The 24,202-nt window shown below is 38.8% G+C and overlaps 1 protein-coding gene across 3 annotated transcripts in view; it reads left to right on the top strand.

The window, feature by feature from the left end:
- GREB1 (growth regulating estrogen receptor binding 1) overlaps positions 1 to 24,202 on the top strand; it is a 103,698-nt gene that overhangs the window by 53,699 nt on the left and 25,797 nt on the right. For all 3 annotated transcript variants that reach the window (XM_042446658.1, XM_042446657.1, XM_042446659.1), the window contains 13 exons: positions 6,425 to 6,607; positions 8,046 to 8,189; positions 8,932 to 9,045; positions 11,205 to 11,327; positions 12,067 to 12,216; positions 12,314 to 12,499; positions 14,088 to 14,438; positions 16,402 to 16,530; positions 18,160 to 18,285; positions 19,651 to 19,848; positions 19,936 to 20,116; positions 21,345 to 21,537; positions 24,050 to 24,186. In XM_042446658.1, coding sequence (XP_042302592.1) covers positions 6,425 to 6,607; positions 8,046 to 8,189; positions 8,932 to 9,045; positions 11,205 to 11,327; positions 12,067 to 12,216; positions 12,314 to 12,499; positions 14,088 to 14,438; positions 16,402 to 16,530; positions 18,160 to 18,285; positions 19,651 to 19,848; positions 19,936 to 20,116; positions 21,345 to 21,537; positions 24,050 to 24,186 — 2,215 coding nt within the window. The remainder of the gene's footprint in view (positions 1 to 6,424; positions 6,608 to 8,045; positions 8,190 to 8,931; positions 9,046 to 11,204; positions 11,328 to 12,066; positions 12,217 to 12,313; positions 12,500 to 14,087; positions 14,439 to 16,401; positions 16,531 to 18,159; positions 18,286 to 19,650; positions 19,849 to 19,935; positions 20,117 to 21,344; positions 21,538 to 24,049; positions 24,187 to 24,202) is intronic.

A 24,202-nucleotide genomic window follows, 5' to 3' on the forward strand; every position in this document is an offset into this window, starting at 1 on the left:
GGGGAAAGGGGCGGGTGCAGGCCGCCGCTTTTCGGCGGTCTGTAACGCGCCTTAATTTCCTTGAAGGAAGGACAAAACAAAATGCAAGGGACTCATGCATTGTTCGTCAGAGGTAGGATTTGAAAGTGAAAAAGGAACCCAGTCCAAAGTGAGCTGTGAAAAATATTTGCAGTAGTACTAGACAAGATGATTAAATAATGTTTTTTTAAAAAACGTCTACAGAGATCTCATATTTAATGCTGATGAAAATCAAATTACTTAATGCCCTTCAAATGTGTGCAAAGGCATCCCACAGAAGCTTTCTACATTGTTTTCTGTACTAATTTGAGTTATATATTACGGAGTAAAAGTCTTGAGTATGTTAGGGTTGCTGTTCTCTATATTACTAGGCAACAAGCATCTGTAGAGGCTTCCCAATAATAGTCAAAAGAATGCAATGTGAACCCAGTATCATTAAATTTGGGATTTGAGTTTACAGCCAGCTTTGTGCAAAGTGGCAGAGTATATAACTTTGTCTAGCAATAATTTGTTTTGCTGTGAGATCTTGCTTACTTTGATGGTTCACAATACAATTATCCTGCAATGGTAAAGGAATTAAAGGGGCTATAAATTAGCAATGTGTTGTCATTTTAAAGATACAGGCAGTGATGTTGTACCACTCAGCCTATTCATTGCTACTACCACTGTTAACTGCTCAATGTTTCTAAGGGGTTGTTAATGCAGAGGAAGTAGTATATGTGTTAATTGCATGCTAAACCAGAAGAGAAAGAGAAGAGGGAAGTAAGGAACATTCGGTAATGATAGCTAAGGCTACAATCCGATGGGGACTTGCTTGGGAGTTTAATTGAATAATTTACTTTACTTTCCATTTTTGTAAATATGCACAAGACCATAGAGTTTCTCTTTACATTTCCCATACATGTAGCTAGTCCCTTCAACTACTCCATTTGCCCTTCTTAAGTTTATGTCACTGTCTAACGGGTTTCAGCATGCTTAGACAATGGAAACTGAAGCAGAAGTTTTCAGTTTGCTGGCAGAAGTTATGTTGGCATATAGGATGAGACTATATGTTGTTGTGTTCATAAACTTATGACTCCATCAGGCATTTAGTAGCTTAATAGCCAATTTGTTGTAAAAGATGCATAGTTATTTACATGATTCCAGACACCTGAAAAGTTACTTTGGGGGGCTACAACTCCCAGCATTGCCTTGCAAGTATGGCCACTGGAGGACTCTAGGAATTATAGTCCCCCCAAATTAAGTTTCCTAGTTGAGTGCAATGCCACTACCCAGGACATGCATAATTTCTGTGACAAGGAGATATCAAATATTTTTCATTTGGCCAACCTTAATTGCAATGGAGCCAACATGGTGTAGTAGTTTGTGTATTGGACTATGACTGTGATCAGGGTTCAGTTTCCTACTTGGCCATGAAATCCACTGGGAGACCTTGGGCAAGTCACATGCTCTCAACCTCAGGGGAAGGCAATAGCAAACCTCCTCTGAACAAATCTTTTCAAGAAAACCCCATGGTAGGTTTGCTTTAGGGTTGTCACAAGATGGAAATTTGGGCTGGTTGTAGCAATCTGACTGCTGGTCTCATGGCTGACCAAACCATTATCAGGAAACCTTGAACTCAACATAAAGCAGAATACCATTAGAAAAACAAAACTTGCAAGGAAGGGTCTATCCTAAGTCTTCAGCTAATCAAAAAAATAATGAACACAGAGAGAGGTAAAGGAGCTGAGAGACGAAGTCAAGTAAAGCACATGTTAAAGGCTGGATGCATCTACAGTAATTCAAGATCCTGCAGAAGCTTGGCAAAATGTCCTTGTTTCATTGTTTGGCAGAAGAAAGGTTAGACTGCTGAATTTAAAAGCCTATGATCCTTTACATTCATATCATTACCCCACTGTGATGGCATGGGATTCCAGGATCTTTGAATAACATGCAAAGCTTTGTACCCTCAATATTGTGGCTATGTATGTGTACACATGAGCATGCCATACACACATCATGGAGGTCCCTTGAGTCAAATATGGTAGGAGTATTTTTGATATGTGCATGCACAAATTTCTAACGGGTCATTCTTGTATTTTGCTCTTGTTGATTGGCATAAAACAATCTGTTCACAGAAGGAAAATACACACTACTTCTTCTGAATGTGTTCAAAATAGTTTCCTGAGTGTTTCTGTGATGGCTCTGCAAACATCTATGGATGTGCCTGGAGGGCATCTGTATGCTCAGAAGGAAACGTGTTTGTGCATTTAGTAGTTTCCTGAGTAGTCTCTTTGACTTTTGCCTTGCAAACACGACAAGACAGTGATATGCCTGCAGGGCATAAATACAAGTCTTTTATTGTCTCTGTGTGTGTGGGCTTTTTTTAAGGGTTAGTTTTTTTGGTTATGCTCCATAGAATTTGTTATGGTTATGGTTCCAGCTTTGTGATACATGTAGACCCATCATATTAGAGGTTGCGTTTGTTTTTAAATTATGTTGAATGCTGTAATGCAAAAGTCCCATTTTTGCAAAATATGTGCACTCTTTCTGGGGATCAGTGTAATGAGTTAAGAAAGTTAGTCTTTAATGTAGAATGGAGGCTGTCAAATGCTCTTTGTTCATCAGAGTGAGAGATTTTCCTTTTAAAGACTGTTCAGGAAACTTTAAACAAAGGAAAATGATATCAAAGAACACCACTATTTTCTCACCCAAGGATACAAAAAGGCAAGCATTGGTGCTGTGATGGAGAGACTAGAGGGGATCAACTACAGTAAACTGGAGGAGATTGTCTCTGCACATTGTCCTGAAGAGCCAGAGTTGTGAGGCATCCCGTTATCTGCTGGTTTTTGGAAGTGGATGAAAAATCTGCCTGGGAGAAAGGGGAAATTGCAGTGGCTTACACCTGTAGATGTAACAGCAGCTTGTTCTGTAAAATCTGCTTTTCAGAGCATTTAAATATGGAGGAGATATGTCCAAATAATTAAAGCCAGAGAAAAAGCCAGTTAGAAGCACAGGAACAGACAGCTTTGTTAGCCTGAATATTGTATGTGAAATACATCAGAGTTTATCACAGGAAGGACGTTGGGAGTTTATCCTGTGAATATTCCAGAAAAATTGTGTAATTACATGAAACAATTTCACACGACGTCACACAAAACTCGCCGTTAAAATGGTCACAAAGAAGCATTAACGTGCATCTTTTTACTTTCAGGATTTCAATGACAATGCATTTCCGATATCACTTTATTTGTCCAATTGTGTGTGATAATCATTCATGCATTTACCATTTTCGCTTTATTTGCAGGATGCTTTAAATGTGCTTTAATCTCTTTTTAATGCTGAAATTAGCTGCAGTATGATAAACTCCATAGTCACAGAAGGGCTATTTTCACACATATCTTTATACAATGGGCCCTCAGTATCCACTAGGGTTTGGTTCCAGGAACCCTTGTGGACACCAAAATCCTTGGATGATCAAGTCCCATTAAATGCAATGACATAGTAAAATGGTGTCCTTTATATAAAATGGCAAAATCAAGCATTGCTTTTGGGAATTTCTATGTTTTTAAAATATTTTCAAGCCATGCATGCTTGAATCTGTGGATGAAAAATCTGTGGATATGGAGGGCTCACTGTAATGTTCAGTGAGGTACAAGAATTAAATATAGTTCATTCATTTCCCATCTATATGACCCATGAATTCTTGTTTTTAAATATCACAGCATCACCAGGAGGGGTGATAGTCTGTCAGACGTGGTCCAGCAAGTCTCTGAAGAGTAACCTGCTACTTATCTGCTTACATTATGTTGTTGTTGTTCTTGTTACTTACAAATATATAGTTTTAAAAAATTTTAAAAATGCAAAAACAGTCTGCATCCTTCACAAATGACTCCCCATGATTTTTTTTAGAAGAGTAACCATTATTGACTCCTCTAAAAAGTAAATAGCATTACCAATTATTGGTTTATTTTGCCAAAGTAGTATGCTTATATCCCCATTGTTCCACCTCAATAATCTATTACAGATAACAGCATTACTCATAACATGTTACTTCCAAGCTCTGGTATGGCTGTTGACAATGTGTAAGAAGAGCCCTGCTGGATCAGGACCAAGGCCTGTCTAGTGCAGCATCCTGTTTTCTGTAGTATCGAATCAGATGCCATGGGGAAGGATCTGAGGACAACAGCCATGGCTCACAGTTGTTTCTAGTCTTGGATATTCAGAATTATCATATGTCTGGAGGTGCCATATAGGTGTCATAGCTAAAAGCCACTGAATTTATCTAATGCCATTTAAAGCCATCTAAATAGGTGAGCGTCAGCACATTCTGGCATGACATCTTCAGATATTTACAAGGCATTATCAATGAAATGGAACACTGAGCAGCCCTGACAGAGCAGTGCTTTAGCTAAAGTAAAGGTCATTTCCCCCTCTCACAGTTCCTCTGCCCAGTCCTTGGCCTCCCTCCTTCAGATGTCACAGCAGCACCAAGAGGGGTGATAGTCTGTCAGATGTGGTCCAGCAGAGTCAGCCAATGTAATTTACATAGACCACTGAGCCTTCATTGATTTTTAACAACCTTCAGTCACTATTGATGCAGGCTGGTTTTGAACTGATGACCTAAAGGTGAAAGGCCTTTATCTGTCGGACTACAAATATTGATCTCAAGCCATCTCGAGGTCTCAGCCTGATGACAGAGATAAATGGGAACACCTTCTGGCTGGCCTGGCTCCCCTGACCTTTGCCTTATGTACAATGTATATACAAAACTTGTTTTATTCAGCTTACGTACAAAATGAGCAACTCTCCGTATTGAGCGCTGAGTCCAGATGTTTGTGTGTAAATAAGGTATTACACAGAGTGAGCATCTATTTATTGAGCGGATGGTAAGATCAGCTTGGCGTTTCAACCTCTTTGCTGGCTGTAACTAAGTTATTATACTAAGCCTGCCTTGAATTCATATTTTAAGATGAAAGTCTCTCTCTCTATCCCTTTGTGTGTGTGTGAGAGAAATGAGGTTTCATGTTTCTTCACTTTTTTCTTGTACTGATCACTGCCTCTTTTTTAGATTCAGTTTCATTAAAAAACAAAAATCCAGGATTTATTCCTGAGACAATCCCACCCAGAGATCATGTAAGAAATATGGTGATATCATGTGACACAGCCAGTTGGATTTGCTCACATAGTAAATTCACAAAATGGAAAACAGTGAAGACAAGGAACACAGGCTGCATCTACACTACAGATTTAATGCAGTTTGATCCCACTTTAGCTGCTGTGGCTCAGTGCTATGGAAGTCTGGATTTGGAATTTTGTGAGATATTTAGCTCTTTCAGAGAGCTCTGCCACAACAAACTATCAATCCCAGGGTTCTATAGGATGGAGCCATGACAGTTAAAGCGGTGTCAAACTGCATTAATTCTGCAGTAGTCATAGTCTTCACTCTGAATGTGTTTACAATTGACACCATATTGCACCCAGCCAGTTTTGGCATCAGGATGCTGACATAAAGTCCATCTAGATGGTGGATGTTCCAATAAATCTTTAAAAAAATGAAACAAAATTCTCAACTATCTACATTGGCCTAATAAATTAATAAGTACAGCTATTCCCAACATGGAGAAGACTATGTTGTTCCTCTCTGCCATATAAGTGCTAAAGATGAGAAGCCTCTAAGAAAAAAGAGCTGGCAACTCAAATTCAGTTCTAACATGATTAAATTTGTAGGAATTCATACTCGAGACTTGTAAGACTTGGCCACTTAACGCCCAGCTTTGGTTCAGCTTTGGTTCTTCTTCATTTCTCCCCTTTTAATCTCAAGTTCTTTTTATTCAAAAATGAAGAAATGTTGTTTGATAAATTCTTGGAGAAAACAATCTGAAATGAACTTCTCGGTCAGCCATAGTTGGAGCTGGTTGCATTTATAAGCCATAATATACCAGATCCAGCATTTGACACATCAGTGCCAACCTATGAAAAACAACGTTCACAGGTGTGTTCAAAGCTAAATTGATGTGCCCAAAGCTAAAAATGGATAGGCCTTGTATTGTTCTGCTTACCACTGCTTATGTTTAAAATATATACTCAGGCTTGCTCATTCTGTTATATTAATTTATCATTCTTCTCTACTTCTATCACCTTATTGATCTCCCTGCCTGGCAGTCTTAACAAAGAGAAATGGGATTTCCATCCTTCTCTGAAATATCATTAAAACTACACATTATGGAGATGGGGGTAGTTATTATATATAGACTTTTATTTAGAAAAACCTGACACCGAACAATATTTACATGTCTTTTTTTAAAGGGGAAGGAGAGAATTTGATGAAGTATATTCTTAATAGCCACTCCAAATAAATTGAAATGCATTATCTGTGCTAGTTTGCTTATCTCTCCACATCTCTCTGTGTTGTTTATTTTATCAGGTTTCTCTGGCAATTGTGTCGGCTGTGGCAAGAAAGGTTTCTGCTACTTTACCGAGTTTTCCAATCACATCAATCTTAAGCTGACCACTCAGCCCAAGAAACAGAAACACTTAAAGTATTATCTGGTCAGGAATGCACAGGGAACTCTTACCAAAGGATCTGCAATTTGCTGGAAGGGGGCAGGTGAGATAATGAAGCTGGCCCTTTGGAGTACTGGAATTGCTTTTGAAGGATTTAGGTGCCATCAATAAAAAAAAAGTTAGAAATAAAGCTAAGATATAGGAGACGCTGAATATTCTTTTATAAACATTTTCAAAAACTGAAGTAATTGAATCTCAAGCTGCTAGCCTGATTAACATATTTACCTAAGTAGCTCCCTGACAGATGGAATATAAACATTTACAAGCTTCCAGTATGCCTTCAGTATAAACTGGAAAATGATCATATATGTCCTTTTATAATCTTCCTCCTATTTCTTGAGGAAGAAGAATCAGGCAGATTGCCTCCTAATGCAAGAAAGGGCTGTGGTGGCAGTGATGGTATTGAGTGCTTACAGTTTACTTCAACACAAGATTTGTGACTTCAAAGTGGTGAGGGCCATTATGGTACAACTGTAGGATTGTAGCATGTGGAACATTTGGTTCTGAAATATGAAGGTATGAAGATCAAGTGCAGTTTGTGGCTTTACTGCCTTTCAATGTTTGCACTGGAACATGCTGAGAGTGAGAAATGAAGGTGACAGTGTAGTAAACAATAGGCCCACAAAGCTAAATCATATATGAGAGTGTGCAACAGTCATATACAATGGGAGTTACAAATCTTGTGTATGACACATCAAGATTTGTGACCCCTATTATATGTGTCTGTTGCACACTCTCATATATGATTTAGTTTTGTTTAACATATTAGAGAGCTTATGCTTAATGATGACTTACTTGTAGCAAATCCATGCACCATAATAAGTGTGAATTAACAGCTTGTGGCCGGTGGAGAGGGCTAACATTACACACAGCCTAATGTGCTTCAGTCTGACTTTTCTCACCAAGCTCCTATGAAGCTCACTTTTTGCTCTGAGCTCTTGGGGATACTTGCAAATACACTCATCCCTCCATATTTGCGGCTTTGATATTTGTGGATTTAATTATTCACAGATTGGATTAATATGTTCTCTCTAGGAATATCTAGGTCATGCAGTGCAACTCTATGATCAACTGTAACTAAAAGTTGCACTGAAAGACCTAGAGATTTCTAGAGAGAATACTCTACTGGGCATTTGTAGCTCCTCCAGTGCAGTTCTATGGTCAGTGTCTGCCGAATGTTGACTACAGAGTTGCTCTGGAGGAGCTAGAGATTCCCAGAGAGGTAAAAAACAGGGTGTTTTTGTTACTTGCGTTTTTCAATATTCACAGGGGTCTTGTGCCCCTATCCCTAGCATATATGGAGGGACAAGTGTACATACAAGTATATGGACAGATGCATGCAAAGATCATGATCCTATTATAGGCAATAATAGATGTGGTTCTGTCTGCAATGAATACACAAAGCTTCAGTGACTGTGTAAAAGATTTTCAAATATTATGTGAACAGCTCTCTCTGAACATATAGCATCTTGCTTTTTTAGAGTTCAGAACCCGGCAATGCTCATCCAATACTTGTTCCAACACATTATTCCCACCTCCAGAGAATACAGGCTCCCCAGCTACTGTCACAAATGAGCCTGTTTTAGCAGCACATCCAGTTGCTCAAGCTGGGATGCATCAGATGGGTAAATATTAAGTCTCATTCTATGTTTTTCTTTTTGGACATATAAAATACTCCTTGGATAGAGAACAGACAACTGATTTGTGATTTATTTAGAACACTAGGACTGTAGAAGTAACCGAGGACTGTAGAAGTACGACAGGGTACCTACCATGCATAGGTAATTCCTGGGTTTCAGCTTTATTCAGTCAGCTGAAAATAAGAATGTGAAGTCAAAGGCTTTCATTGCCAGCATCCATAGTTTTTGTGGGTTTTTTGGGCTATGTGGCCATGTTCTAGAAGAGTTTATTCCTGATGATTTGCCAGCATCTGTGGCTGGCATCTTCAGAGAATGGAAGTGGAAGTATTAGAATGCTAATCAGAAGGAAAGTCTTATTCTTGATCTTTTTCAAAGTCCTCAACTTCAGCACAAGCACAGGCTGCTATTTAGTCCTGTTCTACTGTATAAATTCAGATAAGAAAGTGCTTATGAAGTACTAGGATTCCCCTTACTTTTGTGGCACAGACATTGTACTAGGGAGTGTAGGCTACATTTTATTGGAAGTAAGATATGTATTTTTGACAGTAGTATTTGGGTCTCGAGATGGTTGTTCAGCAGGAGCAGCTCAAGAGAGCTCAATGGAAATGCTCTACCTTGTTGCTGAAAGGAAACCTGACAGGGAGGTTTGTGTTTATGACCACTGTGTCCCATATACAGTGGTATCTATGGAATAACCTTATATTTCTTATGCTTCTCATTGACACAGCACCTGATCATCTCCCATCAGTTGCATGCCAAGCAGTCTACAATGGAAAAGACTCTCCTCAGCAACACTCGGTGAAAAGTGGTTTATCTTCCATGACAAGGCCACAAGTATTAGGTATCTCTTTCTTTCTTTCTTTCTTTCTTTCTTTCTTTCTTTCTTTCTTTCCCCTTCTCCGTTTTCTTTTCTCCTTCCTTCCTTTCTTAATATTTTTCTGCCTCAATAATCCCTCACAAGGCAATTCACAATAGAAAATACTGAACGAATAAACATCTAAGGAGTTATCCATACACTAAAGATACATGGTTGAATAAATCTTTACAATTGGGATAGAAAAACTATTCGGAAATATTTAGAAGAAAATGTCTATAAACAAGTTCCTTGAGTGTCAAGAAACTCTGATGAGAAAAATCCTGGGCTGACAACCATCTTTGCAGTTTAGGACCTTCTTTGGGCAGAATTTGCATGTGGGTGTTTTGCATAGAAAATAGAATTTTCTGCATAGGAAGAAGCCTTTTGGAACAGAATTTTCTGCATAGGAAAGATGTTTCCTGTGCCAAAAATGCTATATTATGACTGGGCTCTGGAATCATATTTCTTTAGCAACCTAACACATATAATGGCTTCTGTTACTTACTACCTCTTAAACAATTGCATTTAATTTACCTTCTGCGTTCATTTTACTGGCCAATTTTTGTGTGTTTTTCTTGTGCATATTTCTTTTACTGTAAACTGATCTGGAAATATGTATATTGGTGGCTAGTATATAAATTCTTAAATAAGTGTGTTGAGGTCATGATTTGTAAGTATAGTAAATTGTTTTGCACTAGAAATTCAATGAATATAGTCTTAAATAGGCAACAATAATCTGTATGTTAGCATCATGGAAATCACTGAGACTTAACTTCTGAGCATTTTTGTTTAAGATCACAAGGCCAACTACCCACTCTGAGTCTTCTCTCTCTTTCATACACACACACACACACACACACATGTCTATTGTTGGTTAAATTCAATGGAAGTGTAGACCTGTTGAAATCAGTAGGATTTGTGTATATAAGTCATAATTTTAATTGAGTCAGGTATGACTAAGACCAGATTCATCTCATTATTTCTTCTGTTTCGCTAACAGTCAGTGTATCTATTAGTTCTGAACAAACAAACCAGAATGCAATCTACTCTGCTCAGAATTTGAGCTGAGCCATGCTGTACTTTTTCTATGAATAAAGAACACAGTGCTAGGAATCAAAGTTGCCCTATTCATAGTACAAATACAGGACAATAAATATCAGTGCAAACTGGTAAAACGTTCCATTTGTGTGTCTTTTCGGCCCAGGGCCATTTTTGTTTCCTTGCTTGTCTGGAAATCGATTTGAACAGTCTTTTCAAATAGTTTAGGATTTGCAAGAGGGTGTTGTTTTCAGATAGGTCAGCATTAGAATGTGACAAGGATTTACAGCAGTAGTGTTTTATTGACATGGGAGCTTCTCCCTCTGGGTTTGCGAGGGAAAGACAAATGAATAACTCAGCTGTTGCACAAATAGCAGCATGTTGCCACCATGTGGGGAAAGTTGTAAAATAAACTAGCGCAAGGACTTTGGCCCTTTAGAGGTTGCAAACCTAAACATGTTAAGCTCCAAACTAATCATGGAAAACTATTTGATTATTATATTATTTAAAAATATTATTATATTTTTAAAACTATTTGCGATATCCTGATGTAGCTTGGTCACATGGGTCCCAGTTTTTGTCTATGAAATGTTGAAGAGTACAGCCCATCTAGAGGGCACTTGGAGAAGACAGGTGTGGCTATTTAACATATTCTGGCTGGAAACCTATTGGTTAAGTCTACTGGAGAAGGCACATTTAATGCCTTGATGGTAAATCAAGAGATAGATAAAGCCCCATTGATTCAGTGGATCTAGTATAAGCAGGACTAACAATAGGATTTAGGCCAATGTGCTATCCTTATCCATGGCTTGTAACATCTAATTTCGTCTTTGTATTTCATTGTAGATATACACTCTTCACTGTTTTTTTTTATGGTATAGTGTACTGTGTACAACCATTTAAAAATCATGTTATATGATGTCAAGTAGCTATAGATTCAGAATGTGGTTTTTTTGGTATGTGTCCTATTGTTGTACCCCCTCTTGTGCTTATGGAAAGGCACCCTGAAAATTTTGAAAGTAAATGTTCAATCATGTGGTATTATAAAAGAAAAAAAAATGTGGGTCCTTTTAAAATATTAGTTTCTGGGTTCTTAATATTCTTAGGCACTTTAACAAACCCAGGACCACCTAAAAAACGCCACAAAGGATGGTCACCGGAATCCCCATCTTCCAACGAAGCCTGGAATTTACAGCCCAACCCACAAATTGCAAACAGAAGTAAAAATGGTAAGTTCAGGTTCTCTACACTTTTTTTTCCTTTTCCTTAAGAAACACTGCATTTTTAAGATGGGCTCTGACCACATGTCAGTTTGTAAATTAGTAGACTAAAGCAGAGGTAGACTGCATTGTTGTTGTTGTTCTTGTTGAAAAAAGCAGGGAGAACAGTGACACTTTTATCTTTTATCTTGTCCCCAACAAGCTGGGTGCTCATTTTAGCAACCTATGGAAGGATGCCAGGCTGAGTTGACCCTGAGCCCCTGGCTGGGATTAAAATCACTCACCTTGTGGTTTGTGAGTGAGTAGCTGCAGTACAGGCATTTAAACACTTTGCCACCAGGGCAGGACTGGGAGGAATGGCAACAAGAAGGAGAGGGATGTATCAGGAGCTATAGTGTCAGAAATAGAGTTAGGTGTCAGTTGCTGTTTGAATTAAGACTACTGGCTATGTTGACTGAAGGGAATTGTGAGGTTCTTCCTCAAGCTTCAGAGAAGCAATGATATGCACTGAATGAAGCCAAGAATACCTAGTCTATGTAGAATCATAGAATCATAGATCTGGAAGGAAATGCAAGGACTATTTAATTCTCTAGCACACATTGTCTTTGGCCTTTTTTGTTGCACAGCTTCTGATATCAGAAGTGGAATGGTGTGTTGGTTCTTTCCCAATTTTTTGAACCAATATTTTGAATAAAAATGTTTACTGCAGCGATATATATATGATTAATCTTTCTGAATTCATTTATAGATGGAGGAGGAGGAGGAGGAGGCTTATCCTGTTTACCTCATGCTGCCATGCTAGGACCAGCGTCTTCTCCGGTGGTGGCCTCTGGAGAGCCAGTTTCAATTCCTGATAACTTACTTCAAATATATAAAGCAAAGCCTGTCATATTTAAAGGTAACTATAAAACAAGTGATTTAAAACAAGTCTGGTCTACTTCTTTGGTACAGAACACATGGAATCCCAATACTCTACATTGTGCTTTATTTCACAGGGCATGGAAACTTTCCTTATCTTTGTGGGAACCTTAATGATGTCATAGTGAGTCCTCTTTTATATACATGTTACAAAAATGCACAGTCTATTTCTAGAGCTTATGAACAATATGGAGCCTCTACAATGCAACCTATTTCAGAGGAAATGCAACTCTTACTAACAGTCTATTACCTTGTTCAACTTGGTGAGTTTTCTCTTTCAACATATAAGACACCCTAGAAAAATTTGATATGAATTGCCAAATTTACCAGTTGTCTGTGATGATGATGATATTGATGTCCCATCTTTTTTTCCAGTTTAGGAATCAAGGCCTTATGCACAAAGACTACTTGTCCCATTTGTGTTCAGGACCTTATGTTTGTTGTTTTGTTTTTAATGGTTTATGATTTTAACATGTTTAATTTTTTATAGTTTAAGTACATTGTAACTTTTGATTGTTGTTAATTTTTAGTTATGCTTGTTTTAGATGTGACAACAATCAAGAGTTACAATGTATCTAAAACATATACAAAAATTAAAGTTCACGTTTTCAAGCTCTGCCTAGAAATCAAAAACCAGAGGATATTGCCAGGCTTGACTGCCCTTTGTGGGCTGTGGACTATAAATCCCATTAGACCTAGCCAGTGGTGAGGAATGGTGGGAGTTCTTAGAATCATAGAATCATAGAGTTGGAAGAGGCCACAAGGGCCATCCAGTCCAATTCCCTGCCATGCAGGAAGACACAATCAAAGCACTCTGAACATGGCCATCCAGTCTCTATTTAAAAACCCCCAAAGAAGGACGCTCCATCACTCTCCAGGATTTCACTGTCTCATTGTCAGGAAATTCTTCCTCATGTTTAGGTGGCATCATCTTTCCTGTAATAACAACAGTCCAGCAACATCTGGAGGGTCACATGGCAGGAAACTATGGCAGACCTGTGTCATCTGAAAAGAACCAGGCCAAAAAAGAGCAGCAAAATATTGCTCCTTTTGCTGGCCCAGTTCAAAACTATGGCAGCGGCCCAGATCGGGGTTGGACACGTGTGGTCACTGCAGCCCTGGCTCAAACTGTGCCAGCACGGCCCTGCCACAGTTTTTCCAGCCCGTCTGTTTCAGGCCTATGCCATTTTATTTAATGATACATGAGCTTCCATGGATTTTGGTATCCACAGAGGGTTCAGGAACCAAATCGCAGCAGACACCAAGGGTCCACTGTATCCGAAGGCTATTTTATGCATCATATATTCATATATTTTACACACATCATCTATTGTCTACTACTATGAGGAATAGAATTATCACTAAAATGTGATGTTGGGAGTTCCTGAGGTACATCATAACTTGTAGGATTTGCTAGAATGTGTGGGCTCTCTGTTTTGGCAGATTTACTTAAAGCAGTATTCTGCTCTAAATAAAGAAGTCTATAAACATTGAGGGCTCTGGATTTTCAGATGGTTTTATCATTTTGCAGAATTTACTGTGACAAAGAAAGCAAAACATTCATGTTAACTTATATAAGGTCTAACTTTAGGAAAGCCTGTGACAGACTTCCTCAGCCCTGTATCTACAGATCCCATCACTGGCCATGCTGGACAGGGACAGTGGGAATTGTGGTCAGGAGGAGCAGGTTGGGACGGCTGGCCCATGGCATGCCATGTGTGAAATCAGTGGAATTAGACATCTGCAATAAGCTTAATTTAGATACTGTGCTCAGGAAAGAGGAGAATGGTTTTGTAAACAGAATGACTCCTAATGTATGATCACTTCTGCCTCTATGTTGTTTTTCCCTAGCTTCAGACCAGGTACCTTTGATTGAAGACTTGGAGCAGATTTTCATGCGTTCATGGCGGGAATCTCATCTTTCGGAAATCCGTCAGTATCAACAAGCCATTCCACAAGCTTTTCCCCAGGTTCCTGGCCCAATTGCCCCAGTGACATCAGCTCAGCTTCCCTGGCTAGCAGGACTAGCAGCCAGCTCATGTAATGACAGCGTTCACATCATTGAGTGCAACTATTCTTTAGCAGAGGGGCTCTCAGAAATGTTTAAGATGCTCATTGAGGGAAAGCTAGTGAAGACCAACTATGTGGTGATCATATGCGCTGGTAGGAACAGAACCATTGATTCTTGCATTGCTGTAACAGGTGAGCTGCTAAGGAAAAACATGGGACATTCTAGCATTTTCATTACTTGAGTGACTTAGAGCTTTTATGTAACTGTTGGAAATATGAAACAGGATTTTGTTTAAGACTATTCTACATGTTGTCTGGCATCTAAACCCTAAACTCCATCCACTGTATCACACCAGTGTGGCATACAAAGAATTTTGCTAATGCATGGAGTGTAAGAAATTAAGATTTATGCTGACAAAAACAATGTAATTACTGAGCGGCTCAAGACTATAGTGTGCGTAAGGATGCATGCATGTCTGGCCATTGAGTTTCTAGCATTAGCTTCTTCTAAAGATCATGTTCTTCTATGCTTATAGGCAGAGCTTAGAGGTAACTTGCTCAAAATTACCACTGGAATCCTGTTGGGACCTTATGTCTTTGTCTGTGGACTTATATCTACAGGAATGAGAATTGCATATGTATTCAGTAGAGGGCTGCTGTTAAGTTACTACATAACAGAGTTGTTAAAGTGCCTGATGTGCTTTGTGTGCTCTTGCTAGTGTCCCATTACACACATTTGTAATTCAGTAAAGGGGTTTCTTACCACCTCTGTTTTGTAACTAGATGTATGTAATTTTACATAACATAAGCCATACAGGATTCTGATGAATATGTAGAATTCCAATGAACACCTCTGCTATGCAGCTAGGTGTATGTCTGATGAACATATAATAATTCATGATATATTTTCTTTGGGGGGGGGATAATGGGATGTGCTGTTATTTTTTTAAAGCCTAACACAACAGCACTCTGAAAAGATGCTTTCCCCCAAGGGATGTTGCTTTTGTACCTGGGGCAATAATAATGGAAAAACATGACCCCAATGAATAACAAACCAAACTTCTTTTTAGAAGAAATGCTCCAAGCTCTACTCACATATAGGAATTGAGAAAGTTATTTTTCTGGACTACACCTCTGATTAGATAGATTCTGGGATTTGGGGGAGCTCAAATCTCAATCTCAATCATCTCTCTCACAATATATACACACACACACATACACCATATGTCAGATTGTCCTGGGCTCTGCTGTGAAAATGAACTGCAGGACAAAAAAAAGATGTTAGGCATTCTGTAATGTAAACAGATGATCAATGTTACATTTAAACAAATGATAAAGAACCTAATACCCAGAAGGTGCCAGATCTCACCTGATCTTGGAAGCTAAGCAGAATCAGCCCTAGTTAGCACTTGCGTGGGAGACAGCCAATGAATGCCAGGTGCTATGGGCCATATTTCAGTGGAAGGAACTGAGTATTCCTTGGCTAAGAAAACCCTGTAAAATTCATGGGGTTGCCATAAATTGATAGGTGACTTGAAGGCACATCCACAGCCAGAAATAAATTGTATCCCTAATTCTTTAGATTACATTAATTATTGTATGTTCTAAATTGATTTCAGAAGGGAATTATATGTTTCTTCTCATTAAGAAGCTTTTAAAATCTCTCAACAGGGCTCAGGAGAGCAGAATAGAGCAATCCTCTGAACTCTTATGAAAACTAGTAGTATTTTAAAATTAAATTGCAAACTTTAAAGCTTATATTTGGCTATTCTTGGCTTGACACACTCCACTTTGCATTATGTTTCTAATGATATCATTGGGGTATATCAGCCAAATGTTAATGAAAAAGAACTGAATTTTAGTAGTAATTTTTACTTTATTTCATATATCCTGCTGTTCTGTTGTGCACATTCAAAATTCAGTAAAGGGGTTTCTGAGTGCTCTATTGAACTTGGCAGCCAGTGTAAGAATCCCAGGCAGTTTCCCATACAAGCTCAGACTTGCTTCACTTCAGAAAGGTTACCATTTCATGAACTTTTGTATATATCCTTGGATCCGGTGAAATTTTGGTGAGAATTATTTGTGTTGTATTTGCAAATGAATTGAACTGCATGTAACAGTAACTTTTCCTTCCCTTATTTTTTGTATTTCTCAGGGAAATACCAAGCAAGAATACTATCCGAAAGTATGCTCACTCCAGCAGAATACCAGAAAGAAGTTAATTATGAACTAATTACTGGGAAAGCAGAAGCTCTGGGGGCCTTCTTCAGTTCTCTCTGTCCAGGTATGCCATGGCATCTCTTTACAGAGGCAGTCTTTTTAAAGAATTTCTAAGAATCTAGAGCAGCCTTCTCCAGCTTGTTGCCCTCCATATGTTTTGAACTGTAGCTCCAATAATCCATAGCTGTTGACTGTGCTGGCTGGAGCTGAGAGGAGTTATTATCCAAGACATTAGGCAGGCACCAGTTTGAATGGTGGGAGCTGAGTTAGATCATAACTAGGTAGTTTAATTATTCATGTGACTTGATCTCTAGCAAAATTATTAACTTTACAGAAGTTCTGTCTTGTTCTGTAGCTTAAGATGTAGCGTGGCCATTGGTGCTTTGCATCTGTTGCATATTGTGAAATTGGTGGAATATTTTAAGTTCCTTCTCACTCATGTTCTCTGAAAAACAATGCCACCCCAAAGGATTAGGCTGTTAGAAATGCATTAAGGATAGGATGAACAGTTCATCTCACAGGTAAACAGTTATCCAACATATTAAAGACCTTCACTACTCTACAGTTCATCACTTGGACTTTACAAAGGTTCTACAAAGTTTTTTGTGGGTTTTTCGGGCTATGTGGCCATGTTCTATAAGAGTTTATTTCTGACGTTTCGTTTATAGAACATGGCCACATAGCCCGAAAAACCCACAAAAAACTAGGTTTTACAAAATTTTTACTAAAAGCTACAGTACTTCCTGTATACGATCAGAATTCACCTGTTGTTTTCAGCTTTACTTAGGCCCTATAAAGACAAGCCAAATTAAAGCTGCTTCAGGTCACTTTGGAGGTATGGTGTTTCAATGATGCATGCATCCTAAGAGTCTGGAAGCTGCACCAAAACTGCATTCCAGTCCTTAGGACTGGAGCATGGCTTTGGTGCGGCTTCTGGACTCTTAGAACGCATGTATCATTTAAACGGTACACTTCCAAAGTGACTTGAAGCAGCTTTATTTTGACCTGTCTGTATCAGGCCATGATTAGGAATTCGGCTTCAAAAACATGAAATCTAGAAACTAAATTGAGCTGTTTTCTGCTTCTTCCATTGGTTAACATACAGTAAGTGCATTCTATAAAGATACCCGACTTCAACTGATTACACCTCTTTTGGGAAAATTCACAAGTTGTACAGATACCTCACTTGTTTGTAATCTTTTGAACTGTCAGATACCTAGCATTGTATACAAAGTAGCAAAATTTTGTTACATTGTATGTAAAATACGTCCTCTAATGAAGAGATGAAATTGAAATATTAACTGAGACCGATATTGATAGAGAACTGGAAGCTATCAGAGTCAGATGCGGACTGTGTAATATGGCTCATGTCTTGTCCTCTGTGATTGTATTTTATGTATAACAATTGCATTTTATCCTTTTATCTCTTTTATCTCTTTTGCTATTCATAGCTGTAGTGCAATCTAAAAGTTTTTACAATTAGAGCTTAATATTGGTTTTTATGATTGCTATTGTATTTGCTGGTCAATGACCGAATAAACTTTATTACATTATGGTGCATTTGAAATATAATGATCTTTCTTAAAAGGCAGACAAGGCCTTGGTTCTGGCTGGGGGATACTAGAACTGAGAATTCTTGGTACAACATAAAATAATGATTTAACAGAAAAGAATGAATTCTATCTTTTGCTAGATGGTGACACTGATGTTTTGTTGGACAAATTTTATCAAGAAAACCGATCCCACATTTTGCCGTCTCTCTCTGCTGCAGCGAATAAACAAGCAGCACTGGATGCATCTGGAACGGCTGTATGTACAAGTAAGTGATGTGTTCACATGACATATGAGAGTGTTTGCTGTTTCATATTGATATCCCTCCAAGTCTTCCCTGGAGCCTGGACAAGTTACAGTACTTTGTTTTTTGGATTATAGCTTCTAAAATTCCCTGAGAATTCTGAGAGTTGTAGTCCAAAAAGTAACTTTTCCAAACAGTGTGGAACTTTGTCCAAAATGAAACATCTCCAGGCTCTGTTGCCACCTATGAGTTGAGAATGGAATATTACCCTTGCAGGAATCCAGTAAAAGTGAAAGACAGTGACAAGCACAAGATTATCTTTAAAGATTCATAGCTCAGCAGGGATACAGGGATGGACTGTTTCCTTTGTGCTCTTCCTGTGGGCTTCTGAGGCCCGTTGGGTAGGATACTGTGCAAAACAGGATACTAGACTAGATAGACCTTTGATCATCCCTCTCTGGTATCCCTCTCTGGCACAATGCTGGTTTGTAAATTATCTCAGTAAATATCAAATTGTCTTATTGTAATAGGATGATCTGAGTGGTTTAACCTCTGTTTCTTTCTCCTTTGCAATGTTCCTGAATTGACATGCAGCAGATCCTCTGCCTTAATTTGACTATAAAACTTACATCCCTTGTTGGAGGGAGAAAAGAGATTTCAAAATGCCAGAGGAAGAGAGAATCCAGGCCAGGATCCAATGGTGTATCTCCAGTGGCTCATGCTACTTTTGCCAGTATCTCCCCTTCCTCCTGTAGCCTATGTATACCCTAAAAATCTGCTTTGGAGGACAGAGAGAATCTTTGAAGTCAGTTTTCGGTGCCAAGGAGCGCTCAAGCAGGAGGATGAAGGGAAGAAAGTTTCAGTTTGTATTCAACTAGCATTCCAGTGGATTACTGGAGTACACTCTTGGATCTTGGCCAAAGTTTTTCCCCCCTTTGTAAGTGGGCTTTTTGCTTTTTCTTGGGTGTACCTTGGACAAGTCAAATGCTCTTAGCCTGAGGGGAAGGCAATGCACAAATCTCCTCTGAACGAATCTTTCCAAGAAAACCCCATTATAGGTTCTCCCTAGGCTCACCATAAATTGGAGATAACACGAAGGCACACAATAACAACAAACCTTATCACTGCTAGAGTTTGTATATCCCTCCAGATACCTCTGCCAGGCATGCCTTCCTTTCCCCAAGGCCAGACCCTTGATGCATGGAGCCCCCCAGGAACATGCCCATGTAATCAGACTGTGATATTGCTGCTGTCACATACCACATTACTTTTCTTCCAGATGCTGACATTTTGCTCTATAAACACAAGAAAAATCTGTAAAACATAGAAATAAGGTTTGTCTTTCTTTGTCTCTCACTTTATTTTGCTTTCCCTACTCCCCTCATCTAGGTTATCACATTGAGCGGCATCAGATCCGCCCTTTCCAGCTTGCAGTGGCTCAGAAATTGCTCTCTCATGTTTGCTCCATTGCAGACTCCAGCACTCAAAATCTTGATCTGGGCTCCTTTGAGAAAGTGGATTTCCTCATATGTGTTCCTCCTTCAGAAGTGACATATCAGCAGACCCTGTTCCACCTTTGGCAATCAGGTGCTTACTGACACAAATGTGTGAAAGGTTAACAGCATTGCCACTGCAATTTCAGCAGGCTGACTGACATTACTTGTCTTTCTTTAGGTGTTTTATTAGAACTTGGGCTGGAGAAAGAACATCTTACAAGGCAGAGGGTGGAACAATATGTGGTGAAAGTTGATGCTGAAGCCCAGACAAAATTTAAAGCATTTTTACAAAACTCTATGCAGAATCCACACACACTCTTTGTACTAATTCATGACCATGCTCACTGGGATCTTGTGAGGTAAGAATGGCTTCTTTTTTCAGGGAAGTGTGGTCAGAACGAGGTGGTTGTTATGACATGCAATTATAACCTATAGTATAATAATTTAAAAGATTTTTAGTATACACATCTCTAATGGCGTCCTTTCTTGCTGCCTGTGATAGCATAACTGTGACACCACCCATTCACTTATGTATTTGTTGTTGTTGTTTTTGACTTATGGCAACCCTAAGGCTATCACATGGTTTTCTTGGCAAGGGTTGTTCAGATGGGGGTTGCCTTTGCATTCCTCTGAGGCTGAGAGAGTGTGACTTACCCAAGGTCATCCAGTGGGATTCCGTGGCCAAGTGAGGAGGTGAATACTGGTCTCCAGAGATCTAGTCCAACATTCAAACCACTACACCGTACTGGCTCTCACTTATGTATACTTGTTGTATAAACACAAACTCTTAATGGCTGCATCCTCACTGCATCAGTAATCCATGTTTACAGTACTTTAACTGCCTTGGATCAATGCTATTGAATTCTGAGAATTGTAGTTTGTTGTGGCACCAGAGCACTCTGACAGAGAAGGCTAAATGTTTCACAAAACTACAGCTCCCAGGATTCCATAGCATTGGGCCATGGCAATTAAAGTGGTGTTAACATGGATCATTTCTGCAGTGAAGATACAGCCAATGTGATTTTGTATTTTAATAAATTACTATGTCTGTTAAATCTATTCTGTTTTTAGTTCCAAATATCTTGATTAATAAAGGGTTTTTTTGGCAAAATATTTACAAGAATTTGTGCATTACTTGCAACTAAATATTTCAAGGTAATCAAATACAACCATAGAACATACACTGTGAAACAATATACAAAATCAGTGTACATTTTAAAAAATACATTAGGCCATTGGTATCCACTGGGGTTTGGTTCCAGGACCCCTCTTAGATACTAAAATCCATGGATATTCCATTTTAAACAATGGTATATTAAAATTGTGTCTCTTACATAGAATGGCAAAATCAAGATTTGCTGTTTGGAATTTTAAATGCATCTTCTTAAATAACCAATACCAGGAATCCATAGAATATTACCATGGCAGTTATAGAAGGACCATAGTGTTATAACTGTACTGTAAAATGTGGGAGATGTCCAGGTTACCTCAACACCCAAAAGAAAACTATGGGACATTCAGATGTTTTACCGTATGTTAAGTGTTTATTTTGCTAACCATTGACTGCATATTCTGTTTTTTTAACAGTGCCGTTCATAGCCTTTATCCCCAGTCAGATCCAGCCATGGGATATGTGGACAGACTGCTCAACTGCAGAGAGGTCAAAGAGGCTCCAAATATTGTGACGCTTCATGTGACTTCCTTCCCTTATGCCCTGCAAACGCAGTACACCCGCATCAGCCCTTATAATGAAATCCACTGGCCTTCACTATACAACAATGTAAGAAGATATTCTTAGGATCTATGTGAGCTTTTCTTTTCTTTTTCAATCTAGTTTTACTATCACAATCATGCTATTTACAGGCTGTGACAAAATGCTTGAGAAAGTAAGGAAACTTTTACCCATATTTGTGAATTTCCAGGCTTCACACACTTCTTTCACATTTCACCTTTACTGCAGGAGTTGGCAATTTCTGGCCCTCCAGATCAGAGCTTGCAAAGTAACTTTTGAGACCAATGAGTATAAGAAACAAGGTGGAAATGGAGCTGGAGATTAGTGGCTTTCCCTGTGCCTTACTACAGATGTTGTAGTGTTTCAGTTCTCTTCCTGTGGGAGATGGGTGTAAAAGTGTGTCTTTCGTTAAACAGATTGTTTTCAGCTAGAAAAAAGATATGCTTTTACAACTGTGTCCCAGTGGAAGAGAACTGAAGTGCTACAGCAGTAAGGCATGAAGAAAGCTGCTACTACCTGGCTTTGTATCAACTTCGTTTTCTTGTGTGATAAGGCTCATGATGAAGCCATTCATAACTAATCACTGATAGGATGATAACTGAGTGCCCACTCTTCATGTTTATGGATAGCTTCAACATACTGTTATCTTCATGTATACTAGAAGTAATTTGATATGTTCTATACCAGATGTTACTAGACTGCAGCTCACATCATTCTTTTCTTGGAATGTAACTTTTCTTATATTTTGTTCCTGCATGAAAGGATTAAAAAATTCAGCAATTTTTTTTCTCTGCTCTGTGAGAATACAAAGCTTTCTGTGTAATATTTCAACTACTGTTTGTACTCTGGGACTTCATTGAGGAAAATTCATTTTGGCAACAGCACACATGATTTTTCTGTGCAAAAAATGTATGTGTGTTTTTAGGAACACCTGTTTGTTATGCAAAAAGCAGTATTTTTATACAGTGTATGCCGATTGCTGGCGCCAGTGTGGTGTAATGGCTTGAGGTTTGGACGATGACTCTGGAAACTAGGGTATGAATCTCCACTCATCCATGGAAAGCCACTGATCACACTCTCTCAACCTCAGAGGAGGGCAAGGACAAAACACCTCTGAATAAACCTTGCTAAGAAAACCCTGTGATAGAGTTGCCATAAATCAGAAATGATTTGAAGACACACAATAACAACAACAACACACTGATTGCTACACCAAAACATTGTTTTTGCATAAAAAATATGTTTTTGGTACAGTAATAGGTTTGCAAAAGTACACTGATTACTATGGAAGTTCCTATGCAGAAAACAGTATTTTGTATATCCAAGCAAAAAGCAGTATTTTTGTTCAGAAATCAATGTACTGTACATTGTATGGAAATACTTTTTGCATGGGAAACACTTTTTGTGCCCAAAACTTCATATGCTGAAAGCCACACCGGAAAAGCCCCTTGCACGCCCTGTAAGAAATAATGGGGAACACGCCTATGGTACGCGTGTGCTGCTGTGCGCCATGCACTGCAGGCGTGAGCCCCATTACTTCCAGTGGGGCTCCAGCATACGCTGATTTCCCCAGGAGGAGGGATCCAGAACGGATCCCCGCATAAGGGGAGGGCCCACTATGTATATTTGTGCAGATTTCCTCCCATCAAGTCCCAAAATCTGAAGCATCTCATGGTTGTTCTGCTTTTTCTTGGTGGTTGGGTCTCAGGTTTCAGGACACTCTTTTTCATTACATGAGGAACATAACTTTTTACTAACTTAGTTCTTGAAGGAAGCAATGGGTGATTTTAGAAATTTTAGAAAAATCTTCAAAAACTGCAAAAACAGTTTTGTAGAAGATAACAGTTTTTGTACAGAATTTTCTGCATGAAAGCACAAACAGGTCCCAAACTATGAAGTTTCCTATCAGTACAGCTTATCCATATTTTCAACCATTTAAAAAATATTTTCAAATTTTTTTTCCATTCCTATTCCTCACCACTGACTATGCTGGCTAGGGGCTGGTAAGAGTTGCAGCTGACCAGTGTCTGGAGGGCCACATGTCTCCTCCATGTTTTGTATGTCTCTTTAGGCTTTATTGCCTTCTGCCTTACGACTGAGATGAAATCTAGGGATTTTGAGAGCTGAGATTCTGTGCTTACCATCCATCTGCTGACAATAAAAATACAATGGTTTGTTTTGTTTTACTAAAAGAGTGCCCTAGTAGCCCTGCAATTCTAACAGTTATTCTGGGTTGTTTTCTCAGTAAGTAAGAACACTGGTTTCTACACTGCATCTTAATCACTGAGCTCACAGCAATAGTGCTGCCAGAGGTGGTTGCCTGGTCAGATTGTGTAGTCAAGGCGACCCTAAATAAATGAGTATAGATGAGGATTTGGGTTGAGAGGTTAAGTAGTATTAACCTAGGAGAAGGGGCAGAATGTTAGGCACAGACTAGCTGTTTGAGTGAGCAAGAATGTGTATTTGTGATAATGTGATGTCTAGAATTGCCAAACTGTTGTTATACAGTGATCATTGCTCCCTGCTTTAATAGTTAATAAATAATATTAATTTATTCTAGGGTGCAGAGTTGTACAATGAAAACAAGAAGTATTATGGTTTGTCTGAATTTATTGAATCTACTCTTTCTGGACATAGCCTTCCATTGCTCCGTTACGACAGTTCTTTTGAAGCGATGGTCATGGCTTTGGGGAAAAGGTAAAAAATCTCTGCT

Source organism: Sceloporus undulatus, chromosome 1, assembly GCF_019175285.1.
Source record: "Sceloporus undulatus isolate JIND9_A2432 ecotype Alabama chromosome 1, SceUnd_v1.1, whole genome shotgun sequence".
In the NCBI taxonomy this organism is placed as follows: Eukaryota; Metazoa; Chordata; class Lepidosauria; order Squamata; family Phrynosomatidae; genus Sceloporus; species Sceloporus undulatus.